This window comes from Barbus barbus (genome assembly GCF_936440315.1).
Source record: "Barbus barbus genome assembly, chromosome: 21".
NCBI classification, from domain to species: domain Eukaryota; kingdom Metazoa; phylum Chordata; class Actinopteri; order Cypriniformes; family Cyprinidae; genus Barbus; species Barbus barbus.
Window position 1 is genome coordinate 24,002,948 of NC_136749.1, and position 13,187 is coordinate 24,016,134.

General features: G+C 37.2%; 1 protein-coding gene across 1 annotated transcript in view; it reads right to left on the reverse strand.

Moving 5' to 3' along the window:
* LOC306887595 (neural-cadherin-like) overlaps nucleotides 1-13,187 on the reverse strand; it is a gene marked incomplete at its 5' end in the record, with an annotated part of 110,914 nt that overhangs the window by 51,565 nt on the left and 46,162 nt on the right. Inside the window, 3 exons of the mRNA XM_079445453.1 lie at nucleotides 663-867; nucleotides 2,417-2,642; nucleotides 5,004-5,192. Coding sequence (XP_079301579.1) covers nucleotides 663-867; nucleotides 2,417-2,642; nucleotides 5,004-5,192 — 620 coding nt within the window. The remainder of the gene's footprint in view (nucleotides 1-662; nucleotides 868-2,416; nucleotides 2,643-5,003; nucleotides 5,193-13,187) is intronic.

Sequence of the window (13,187 nt, forward strand, 5' to 3'; positions counted from 1 at the left end):
CAAGTCCATCAAGAGGACTCAATTAATGTGGAGGAACTTCTGCCAAACAAAGAAGATCAACACGGAACAACAACAGTGTGAGCAACACGCACACACAAATGGAAACATTTGCGCCTCTAATAACAGCAACAACACTACAATGGGTAAAATACATCAAACATCTGTCATATTTCTTTGCCTTTGTCGCTTCACTTCATCTTACACATAAAGATACATACACCGCTAAGTCTCATAAGTGGTAACAGCCACAGCTGTGGCGTGTTTGATGGCCTCAGCACTACACAATCTCTCATTAATGCTTTTCTGCTGAAATGTGTTTGTTTCTGTTTGTGCTTGCATATGCCTTCATGCATATGTGTGTGTGTGTGTGTGTGAGTTGTTATGTGTATCAAAGCATATGCATCTTTCACCTCAGAAAGATGTGTCATGATGTGAAGAATGACTGACAGCCACACATACAACATCTTATTGTCAGGCCTAAACCGGTTTATCTCATTAAGTATGTGAGAGAAAACAATATATAAGTGGGAAACCAGAACCAACAAAACAACAAGTCAGTTATATTTTGTGTGTACTTCTGTACTAACTGTACTTTTGCAGATAAAAATGGTTGAAGACCAAGGGAAGAAGCCGTTTAGATAGCTAGGTAAATGTGTGCTTACCTCTGCCATGTTGCTCAGTCCAGTATCTGGTTCAGAAGCTCTGACTTGCAGGTGATGGAGATGTTGTCCACTCTCAAAGTCCACAGTTCGTGTCAGGCTGAGCGCACCACTCTCCTGGTTTATGCTGAACAGGTTGCTTGGGTTCACCAGCAGCATATAAGACAGAGTCTTCCTCTGGAAAGAGAAAGCCTGGACCACCGCCACCCTACAGACACATAAAGGAAATAAAATCAGTGCACAGGCCAGCATTTCATTTATACACTATATATCCTATTGGAGGATGGAAACTACATCTCTGTTACAGAACTACTACTGAGACAGTATTTAATAGTATTAAAAAAAAGGGTTTAAAAAAATAATTAAATATGGACTATTTCACACGATATTTGTGTGTACTATGTACAATACCATTTAAAATGCTGGGGTTAGTAAGATTTTTTTAATGTTTTTGAAAATTTAATGTTCTGAAATACTATTATAGTTAAAATATTATTATAATAAAAATGTCTATTATGTAATTTATTGCTGTGATGGCAAAACTGAATTTTCAGCAGCCAGGTTACATTTTGTCTCATCATGATTCTTCAGAAATCATTCTGATATGCTGATTTGAAGCTCAAAAAAATGTATTATTATTATCAATTTCAAAAACAGTCGTGCTGGTTAATACGTTTGTGGAAACCATGATAAAAAATTTTCAGGATTCTTTGATGAAAAGAAAGGTCAAAAGAACAGTACTGCTGAAACAGAAAACTTTTGTAACAGTATAAACTTCTTTACCCTCACTTTTGATCAGTTTAAAGTATCCTTGCTGAATAAAAGTATTAATTTCTTTAGAAAAGTATTCTAATACATGCCTGCTCAAGTCCGTTTCACATGAGAAGTATTGCAGATGTTGCACTGATGTAAAGAGTTTCAAATTAGCCATTTATGAGTTTTCGTTTCAGTTAAAATGCTCCCTGAATTGCACTTGGCCCTGCAGAACATTAATTTTTAGCAGCAAGAAAACTTACAAAATACTAAATTGTTTAAAAAACAATGACCAGTTTTGCCAGTAAGCCACCAAAAAATGTGCCCATTAGTGGCCAAAATACAGTGACCTGGCAACCTCCTGCCATATAATTGCTGTCAATGTAAACAAAGCTTTAGAATGCAGCTGTTTTTGTAGACTGCAATGCAACTTACAAGATTTTAGAAAGGGGCTAATGTCTCTACAGTTACAAATGGGAAATAATGCATGTCTGAGATATCTCAGTTGTTCTTTGTGGCTCGCGTCCCCTGTCATCTCCCCCTTCCACACTCTTTAACTTTAATATGTTTCTCTATTCCTCTCTTTTTAATATGTCGCTCTTTCCATGATTAGCTGCCCTCTCCTCCTTCACACAGATTATTATGCTCAGTTCTGTGCCAGTGCCTGAAGGGGGAAGTTCAGACACTGCTCTTCATGTTTATCCAGAAGTTTCTTTTAATAAATATTTGAATTTGAACACGCTTTCAAATTCAGAGCCTGGGGACAAAATGATGCATCTATGTTCCCCCTCTCTGCCACAACCCCCTCTATTCACTCCATCCCCCCTCTCTCAACCTCCGCTATCCCTCCGGGCGAATTGTTTCATGCAACAGATGACACATAAAGCTTTGGAGTTGGCCATGTTCACACAATCCTCTTCTTACCGTCTAATGAGCAGCAAATTCTGAATCTTTTTTACATGTTGACACACACAAACATGCACACCAACACTTCCTGTACTCACGCTTGGCCCACCCTGGTGCTCTCTTGGATGTACATCGTGTAGGTGGTGTTGGTAAACTGAGGGGGCCGGAAGCCGGCCAATATGAACACAGAGGCATGCGGACCCCTCCTGCCCTGCGAGTCCACGGCCTGGACGGTCAGTGTGTACTCCTTACTGGGGGTCAGAGGTCGCCCTGTGGTCTTTACTTCTCCTGTTGCTTGGTCCACTTCAAATGAATCTTCTCCACCTGTCACAAAAAACACACCCATTTAATGTAGCAAATAATAAAATAAAATAAAATAAAATAAAATTAATATATTTTAATATGAAAATATAGATTTCTGTAATTTTATTTTGTAATCTGTATTTTTATGATGTATTATTCTCCACATTTTTTCCATTAGAAAATGAAGAAGCAATAAATTAAATCAATACAAATAAATAAAATATTAGATAAAAAATGTCTCAGAAATGTTGCAGTAACTGAAATAAATTAAAGGGGTCTTATGATGCGATTTCAAGTTTTCCTTTCTCTTTGGAGTGTTACAAGCTGTTTGTGCATAGATAAGATCCCTGAAGTTGCAAAGACTAAAGTCTCAAAACCAAAGAGATATTCTTTATCAAAGTTAAGACTCTGCCACGCCCCCCTAAAACGGCTCGTTCAAACACACCCCCACATCTTGACGTCAAGATATATAGAAATATTTGCATAATGCAGCCCAAATGTTCACGCAAAGAAAGAAGCCATGGTTTCAGTAACCGCAGTAGTGTTGATGAAGCCATGTCAGGGAGACGCTGTGTGTTTCTAGGTGAAAGCAAAAGCACTTTATTTGGCCTTCCGAAAGTAGATGCATTTAGGAATCATTAAGATTACCTACAACAGAACAGCAATGCATTTTATGGACGACCGCTTCGTGAACCTAGGAGAGGAGGTAATTATGACTTTCTATGACAATCTGGCCCTTCTGAATCGGCCACTTTATGTTTTGTTATTAGTTTAAGTATTTGCTATTGACTGTTTAAATGCGGAATTTTGCACGTCGTGTGTGTGTGTAAATGTGTGTGAGAGAGAGAAAAAGAGAGAGCGAGAGAGACAGCGTCGTTTGTGTGTGTGTGTGTGTGTGTGTTCGCGTGTGTGAGAGAGAGAGAAACAGTCACACAATCGTGGCTTGTGTGCAAACACATATGAGCTTCATCACTGTGTCTGTCACGCGACTCTGTTCCCCTCTCGGGCTTGAACTGATGGTAAAACTAAGGACATTATTTACTGTCTTTCTTTACTATAATTTTGAAAGCTGAATCTGGTGATTATGGAAAGGGGCGTTACATTTCCGACGCGGCTTGTGGTGTTCTGCCAATCACAATGCACTGTGCCAGTTGGCCAATCAGAGCAGACTGCGCTTGTCGGAAGGAGGGACTTTGTGGAAATCGATGCGTTTGAGAGAGGCGGGGAATAGAGGACTTACAATAATGTACAGTATTTATAAAATAATGTGTTTTTTGAACAATAAAACATGTAAACATATTCTGTAATACCAAATACACAAAATAATGATCTTTAAAAAAGCATCATATGACCCCTTTAAGTTGTAGTACTAAATGTAACAATTAAACATGTAACTGAAATAAAAAAGAAAAACCTAATTCAAGATATGAATATAGAAACTAACAAATATATTTTCTTTTTTTTTTTTTTTAAAGTGAATATTTCATTCAGTATATTAAGATACATATTATAGTATTGTATAGTAGAAACAACCCGCCTAACTTTAAAAATTATGACTTGTGGCATGTAACCAATTTGAAACATTGCCTTAAAACTGTGATGTGGCACTTGTTTATAATCACATATTAAAAGAGCAACTCTTGTAAAGTTCAGCTCAAAGTGCAAGAGCATTACAAAGACAAAGTCACAAAAGCCTTGGAGTCTTTTTACACACATTAGGAGTGAGGGACCCTTCTGCCAGCTGTGGTTCAGTGCATCTGCGTGTGTGTGAGGAGCAATATGCTCCCCTCTGTTCCTCCTTCAGGACAATAGCAAGACAAGAGCTCATTTTAACTGCTGTCCCCTTGAGCATGTCGTTATTTGGGAGCAGGGGAACCTGTCCAAATGCACACATACACTCACGAATATACGTGCAGATCAGAGTTGTATGCTTAAATCACATTTAGACTAATTAGACTGAATTCTAAGCATGCCTCATTTAACCTTTGTTGCTCTCTATGCACTAAATTAAATCACTTGACCACGAGTGAATAACTATGGAAACGGTATTGATTACATTAACGACTTAGTGCTTTATGCTATTTCTATTACAGTGTTAACTAACTGGCTCATTGGAATGGCATGTCATTGCCATTGTTTCAAAATAAAAGCACACTTATGATACGAAAACAAAACTAAAATATCCTGGCAGTCTTTGAATTTCTCTCAAACCTGAGCTAAACGCTCCAGCTAAACCCCTTCCATTTCAAGGGGTTAAAATTATTGATCATGTAATGTATGTCTGCATGTGTGACATCAGATTAATTCCCTTTACATATAAAGTGGGCCAGCGCTCTGGCAGAATGATTGTATTGACAGTTTCTCGTTTTCCGTCAAACCCACCATCAACTAAAATGAAGTGAGCTGTTCCCACTGAGCCATCGCCACTTCGGGCCACGAGCTTGTAGACCACAGAGCCAGCACCAGTGTCAGGTCCCACGGCTGCCAGGTAGGGGTAGGGGAACATGGCCCACTGAAGATCTGACAGATTGGGGAGGGTCAGAGTCAGCCGGCACAGGTACCATTCATCACCTACAGAGAGAGGAAAACAGACAGATATGTTTTCTGTTAATAAAGAAACACATCACATACCAAAAATACTTATTTCACTTGTCTATTTTGAGATATTGTAGAAGTTTTTTGTGCATTTTATGCTTTACAGTAAATAAAATAACAATGCAAGTCTACGTACATAAAGTTCATTCAGTTAGTTATCAGGAAAAAAAAATCTAATTAAAAGAAGATGCACAAAACGAATGTGTTTTGTTATGCTTTTTATGCATTACATTACAATACAGAAAACAACTATGTAAGTCTACCTACAAAATGTTAATTCAGGTGTTTATCAGGAAAAAAATACAAAACTAAAGGAAGATGCAGATTTTTTTTAAATGCACTTCATGCATTACAATACATGAAATAATGTAAGAAGTTATAATATATATATATATATATATATATATATAATAGAAAAATATAAGACTAATGAATGTTTTTTTACTTTTTTCTTCTGTAAGTTAAATTAATTAATTTGTTTAATTAATTAATAATATTGCCATTAATTAGTAATTATCTTAAATTAGAAATGACTTGAATATGGGAGGAAAGTATTGTGGTTTCAAAGGGAACTGAGAATAATTAAGAACTTGGGCTGGAAACCAATGGCATAGCAACAAACTTAACCCCCCTCAGAACACCTTAGCAACAAACAGCAAAGATAAAAAAAATTAAAATGCATAATAATAATAATACAATAGGCCCTAAGGAGAGAAATTCAAGGCCTGCTGTCATCTTCCCTCTCATGATACTCTTCTTGTTGTATCCCATTCATTGTCTTCTTTTTGGAGAATGTTCACAATGCTCTTCATAATCTCAGCAAAAAATCCCAAACACATCTACCAAGCTGCAGTGTTGCATCTATAGCCTCTGAAAGCACATCTTCTAATCTCAATACCAGCCAAAAGAGCAGGAGGGATAGGGAAAGCCTTTAGCCACCCTGAGTTCAGTGACGCCTCTCGGCTTCAGACTGTCATTCAGCCTGAGGATGCTTAGCTACAAGAGAGAAATGACATTTCTGTAGAACACGTCATCTCTGACTTCCCCTGTAGGTCCTGAGGAAGTTTGCTGTCAGAGACACGATCCGTTCCCTCAGACGGCCTCGGAAGATCAGACGGAGAAAGAAAGGACTTAACAGAACAGAAATATCTTTTTTGGGGTGTTTTTGTGTTCTCTTTTCTCTGTTGTTTATTTGTTTCCAGACTTGCATCGTGTTGTTTTTGACATTTCAAGCAAAAGCGAGACAAGAGTGAGAATAAGAAGAAACTTCACTTCTAAGCACCTCGTCAAGAGGGAACATACTACCGTTACCCTCACTTCCTGTATTTCATAGCCGTGCTTTGGAGTATGTCAAAAGAGTCTGATTGAGGGAGATGCAAGGAAAAGACGAAAGACACAACGAGAGCAAAGAGATACAAGGGTCGGGGGTTTGGGTGTCTCGCCTCTATGTTTCCACATCTCTGTGTTGTGATCGTCTGCGGAGTCAGGATGTGTCGTGCCAACGGATGGACCAGAGCTCACGTCAAATAGATAAAACCACATCAACACAAGCAGAGTGAAAACACAAACCAACAAACCCCCACAGAACACTGCACATGTGAAAGTCAACAAAAAGTGACATTCTCTATGCAAATACATGTAAATCCCGTCAAAGTTGCTGTTGGTGTAATCAAATTCTGTGGCTGTCCACTTGCTGCTGTGATTCACTGACGTTTGATGATAATACAGATAAATTATCAGTGGTCTACATGACTGAACCTAGCAAGATGTATGCTAACTAGATGCATAAATGTATCCAAATGAAGGGACATCGGCTTTAGCAGCACGGCAAGAAACAGAGTAGTAATGCCTTACTGAATACATTTTTATTCGATTTTTACATGTCAGGAACTGTATATTCTAGTGAAAGGATATTATTTAATGAATTTGCTAAATGAAATAACATTTATTACAAAAGACCAAAAATATACTGTTGATGAAAACATGATGAGGATAAATAACGATATATAAAATATATAAAAAGGTGTATAAGAATTTCTGCAAATAATATATCAGTAGCATAAGTTGTCAACATACAACCGTAACAATACACTAAAACGCAATATCAAAAACAAGTCTTTAAAACATGATAAATTCATAATACAGTAAATTAGTAGCAAATACTTGAGTGTAATGAATAAAAACAAAAATAATAAAAATAAACAAGTAGCTATACATAACTTTTTCAAAAAAGTTTATTTATTAGATAATGATGTTTATTTATTAGATATTAATATAATTATTGAATTTTGTATGTAATGTCAAATTTGCATGTATTGTAAAAATAATGAATAAATAATAAAAGGTTATATCTTTTCATATATATACTATATTGTTTATATTTTATTTAGTGTTATTTAGATTTTACTTTATGTAAATGTATTATATATATGTAATATATAATATATATGTATTATATATATATTAGATATAATATATGAGTGAATCACTTTCCAGAACTTTTTGTTCACCGTTCCTGGCTGGTGGAATGAACTTCCCACCCCTTTCCGTAATGCTGAATCTCTATAATCACAATTTTCAAGCGACAACTGAAAACGAATCTCTTAAACTTTGCTTTCTCTTTCTTTAATCTCTCCCTGTTTAGTTTGTACTAATCTGAACAATGCCTGAAACTTTGTATTACAAGTACTTCCTGTGTTTATTTTCCTGTTTATAATGAATTGTTTATTGTATTCCTCAATTGTGGATAAAAGCGTCTGCTAAAGCATCTGCTGAATAAATGTAAATGAATATATATATATATATATATATATATATATATATATATATATATATACACAGTATATATATATATATATATATATATATATATATATATATATATATATACACAGTATATATATATATATATGTATATATATATGAATTATGAATCATTATGAATCAACTTTTTCTTAAAATGGGGAATGGTATTGAGTGTTTTTGGCCAAATTATGGTTAGCAGACGAGGCAAAGGTAGGTGACTTCTTGTCTGATACTGTGTGTAATTTAGGGGCTCAACATTTTCATGTTTCTCTAAAGATCTGAGTTCTCCATGTGGAATCACAGACCTTAGAAGCGACCCTCCTACCTCACACACAGCTCTATGTGCAGCCCACCATGGGGTGGCCTAAAGGTCCAACAGATGTGGATCAAACCCCAACGGCCAACACCCACACCTGAGAGGCTAATGGGCCACAGGCTCAGTCAACAAACCTCCAGCAGGGAGAGGGTAGTTCAAGGGACGCCCGAGGAACCCTGGCAAGGCTTCCAACAAATGGATCTCTACTCAAATCCTCCAAAACAGCTGTGACAGCATCACCACATCCTGAAGAAAGATAAACACCCCTCGGATTGAGAGAATAAGGGAGGAAGGAACGGGTAAAAATGCTTTTTAGCTATGATAGAAATAACAAGCCTGTCTGTTAATGAAAGAGTGAGATTTTTCTGTTTCATGACTGGGCATCTTGCTCTTTGTTTCAAAAGAACAATATCCCCCAACTGGGATCTCTTTCTGACCCTGTGCATAAAACACAATGAAACAATTGCTTTATCTTTTCGGCATCCCAGTTTGCTAGTTCAGATAACGTGAGAAAAAATCTGAGGAGAAAGCGCGAAGGTCTTCGTGCGTTTGTTTACGCCTTGCTAATCCAAGCTAAGCCTGGATGGCGGTGAAGCAAAGCGTTGGGATATAATATGCTTTGTGTATAAATAGCTGGTGAATTTCATCTAAGTCCACCCAAAGCTCTGTACTAATTTGAATATCAATACAGAAGATGTCACGGATTGTTACGTTAAAAAAACAACAACAAAACGAAGAGCGATTAAAGAACGAGGGACGGAAACGGTGCGTGCTGTGTTTGTGTTGTGTTTTTGGCCTAATTTGGTGTGCGGTAATTTGGCGAGAGGATGTAACAGAAGACGATGCCGACTGGGGAAAATTAGATTCCATTCAAAGAGACTTAAATGGTCGTCAGCCACATCGAACATGTGCAGCTTTTCTTTTGTTACTATGTTCGTCTGCATCTAAAGAGCAACTCAAAGGAACTGGAGGATGGGAAGAATACGGTACAATGCCTTTGAGTGGATATGAACTGATGAATCAATGCTGATTCACCATAAGGGCAAAACACAAACGACAAAGGAAAATTGTATTGCTTAGAGTTTGCTGTTTCATGATTTAACAGATTAAAGTTAAGTTATGTTATATATCTATATACACACAAACACTGTATATATGCTTTTAGTCTCAAATTTTTGGACAGTAAAGCATAGATAATTTGGTTTGGAAGAATCTTGAAAAAAGCAAGAGCAAAAAGCATGCCTTTCTTTCTTCTTCAGAACAAACATAAATATGGTTAAGAAACATAAATATCATTAAGAATTTGAAAATCAATGCTGGTGCCAAGTAAAAAAAATATGAAAAAAAAAAAATAGACCCATAAAATTCTAATGATCAAATTAGCTTTAAACTGAAATTAGTTTATTGAATATTCATTTGAATTAATGAAAAATAGCAGTGATGTCTGAATTAAATTATTTATGAATGAACTGTTGTTTTGACTCCTATGAATCTGTTGAATGAATCGTATGGGCATAACCACGGACTGGGGGGTGGGGGGGTTCCCCCTCAACAGAGATTGTGGACCGGGGGCACATACACCGGACCGCAAGGGCACTTTAGTGTCAGACCTCAAAGGGGCAGGTGCTCCAGCCCCCCTCCCTCTGTGCACGCCACTGAATTGGATTGATCCAGGTCTTGAATTCAACTCACTGTTCAATGAATCACAGCGGTTAAAGTCTACATTTAGCATAAATTTCAATCATCTTTTCTTCTCTTTTGTTACATTTATCCGACTAAACTTCTTGAACAAAGAAAAAATGCATGGCCAGACTTGAATCATTCATGAATCATTGTGATCTCATGTGAGTGACATTGCTAGAAGGGAGGAATTATTGCCCAGTCCTTGTGTACATTAATAAAAAAATACTCCACCATCTTGAAAATTTGACATTGTTAGTCTGTTTCAGAAGGACTACATCAGCACCAAACCAAAGACTCTGAGAAACCAGAAACCGTGTCTCTCCTCACTCTGAGCCCTTTCTGATAGCGTGTCCCTGAAGTCACTCTTGCAGCTGGATACCTCCCTACAGGACCACCTGAACAGATGATCTGGAATTACACACACACACACAGCATAGGGAGAGACTTGCAGGTGTCTTGGTGAATGACAGTGTAGGCCAAGTTGTCATAGTGACTGGGACAGTGCAGGTGTCCCCCTGAGTCAAGTCTCCGCTTTGCAGGGTTAAGTCTTTGTGACATGCAAACAGCATGCCGGTGAGCTCGCGTAATTGCCTTGCCCTTGCTGGGCTGGCAGAAGCAGTTTCTGCGTTGCGATCTAAAAAGAGAGCTATTTTCATGCTCAATTAAACACTCAACAATGTATATCTCATTGTTGTTCTGATGACATGCTTTTCCAGGGATGTAATTAAGTTTTCAAATCAGGGCCTTTGTCTTTTTCTCTCTGTCACCCTCACTCATGAACTGCACACTGAAATTCCTCCGGGTGAGACATCTCAAAGAGTGAGTGAGTGCGAAAATAAACTGATTTTTAACCCTACTTTGGGTTTTAGTTATAGTTATAGCTACACGAAACATCAGCAGACACACCATATCCGCACCTGAGCTGCTCCAGAGTTTATTTTTAATAAGGCAAAGACCAACCTCGTTCAGGTGATCTCGAAGCGATTGATTTGGTGTGGATCCAAGCATGTTTGCTATCTTCATATATGCCTAAATGCACTGATGTATTTATGCATTGAATATGCATATATTACCATATTGTAAAAATGCATTAGAAATGCTCTGAACGAGCCAGGAGTGAAAACGATGTCTCACACTGAGCAGGGTGAAAGGAACACCCAAACACACACACAAAGGTAGAGAAAACATGGCCGTTAGTGTAGGTGTGTAAGTGTGCATACTAATCTGTAGGCAGTGACAGAGTGCAGTGTGTGACACAGACAGGGCCTCATTATTGGAGTACTGTGTATGTGTTTGTAGACTGTGGGGGCTGTTCTGACCCAGCAAGAGCTCGAAAGCACAGTGCATCCTAATTAATGATCTCGCATTGTGGCCCACTTTTAGTCATACCATATTACACATACACACACACACACACTAAAACAATTTCACCCTGACACTGTTCTTAAATCAATGTTTACTTAATTAAAATATAATTGATGCCATTGTTTTTTATAAATTATTGTTGTTAGCAAACCATAAATGTTTTGTTTTATACTACTGTTCAACATTTTGGGGGCAGTATGATTTTTAAAATGTTTTTGAAGTCTCTTTTGCCCACCAAGGCTGCATATATTTGATCAAAAATACAGTGAAATATTATTACAATGTTAACCAAATTTTTTAATTTGAATATATTTTAAAATGGAATTTATTCCTGTGATGGCAAAGCTGAATTTTCAGCTGTCATTTTTCCAGGATTCTTTAAGGAATAGAAAGTTCAAAATAAATAGCATTTACTTAAAATAGTTTATTTTTATGCAAAAGTATATATATATATATATTTATTTTGTAGAAAACAGTAAATCACAAAAAATTACTTTAGCTGGGTTTTCATGGCCAGGGTCTCACATACACACACACACACACACACACACATTATTTATTTATCTGATTAATAGCAATTAAAAATATATAGCCATATATCAATACAGCCACATCGCTCTGAAGCATGTTTTACAGAGAGAAATCCACCACAAAGTTGTAACATACTGCTTCTCTCCTCCGCTCTCAATTAGACACAATTGTTGAAAAAGAAACATAATTCACACACACGCTTCCACGCATCATACACATTCACAAAGTTTCCTGCAGGTTAATTAAGCCCATTTTTCACCACTGATGAGAGCACGCAGAGAGAGAGATGAGGGGAGGAACTAAACACATATAATTATGTTTCCTCTGTTCTGTTGATTTCAAACCGACATCTGTGTGGGATGTTTTTACACACACACACACAGTGCTTGTATCTCACTGACAAATGCAACTGCTCTATTCTCTTCTATGTTATATCAAAGCTTGGGCATGTTGTATATTTCATACACTGTCATCTAAAATCCTAGCAATACTGCACCAGGGGGAAAAAGGTAAACAGACTTTCAAAAAAACGAGAGAGAGAGCAGCGGAGAAACCACTCAGATAAATGCAACAACATGACTAAGAGATAGATCCTCCATCTTAGTGATGTGTTTTCTCTCTCACTCTTGCTCCCCTTTTTTCCTTTTGCTGTTTATTTCCTTTTCATTTCAGCGGGTGAGATCTGATTGAAAGCCCCCAGGCTGTTTGTGGACACACGTCCTCACTCCACAGTGAAATACAGCAGGAGCCGGCGCGCAGGACAGCACAGCGCTGACCTAAACCATAAAAACACACATGCGCTGCTCTAAATCGGTCACCAACTGTTCCTCCTTTCTTTGGAAACTGGACTGAATTAAGGCCCATACTCTTAAACATAAAGAAATGGTTCAGCCAACAACCATCTTCTGAATTTTCTCTGCATCAACTGGTTGAATGGCTCATTGGAGTTTAAACAAACTTGGTACTACATTCAGATCCTATTGGTCTCTAGGTACTTTAAGAATCAGTAGGTTTTCTAATGAACATAATGTTCTCATTGAACTGATTTTTAAGTGCCCTTTTGGATAATCTTTTTTACTTTCATCAGTGTGCATCTTTACTTTCTTTTTGCATCTTTCAACAACTTAAGTTACTTAAGCAAGGCAAGGCAATGCAGGTTTATGTATATAGCACATTTCATACACAATGGTAATTAAGTGCTTTACATAAAAGTAAGTAAAATAATCATAAAAACAAATAATCACTACAATAAAACCAGAAATGTAAAAACA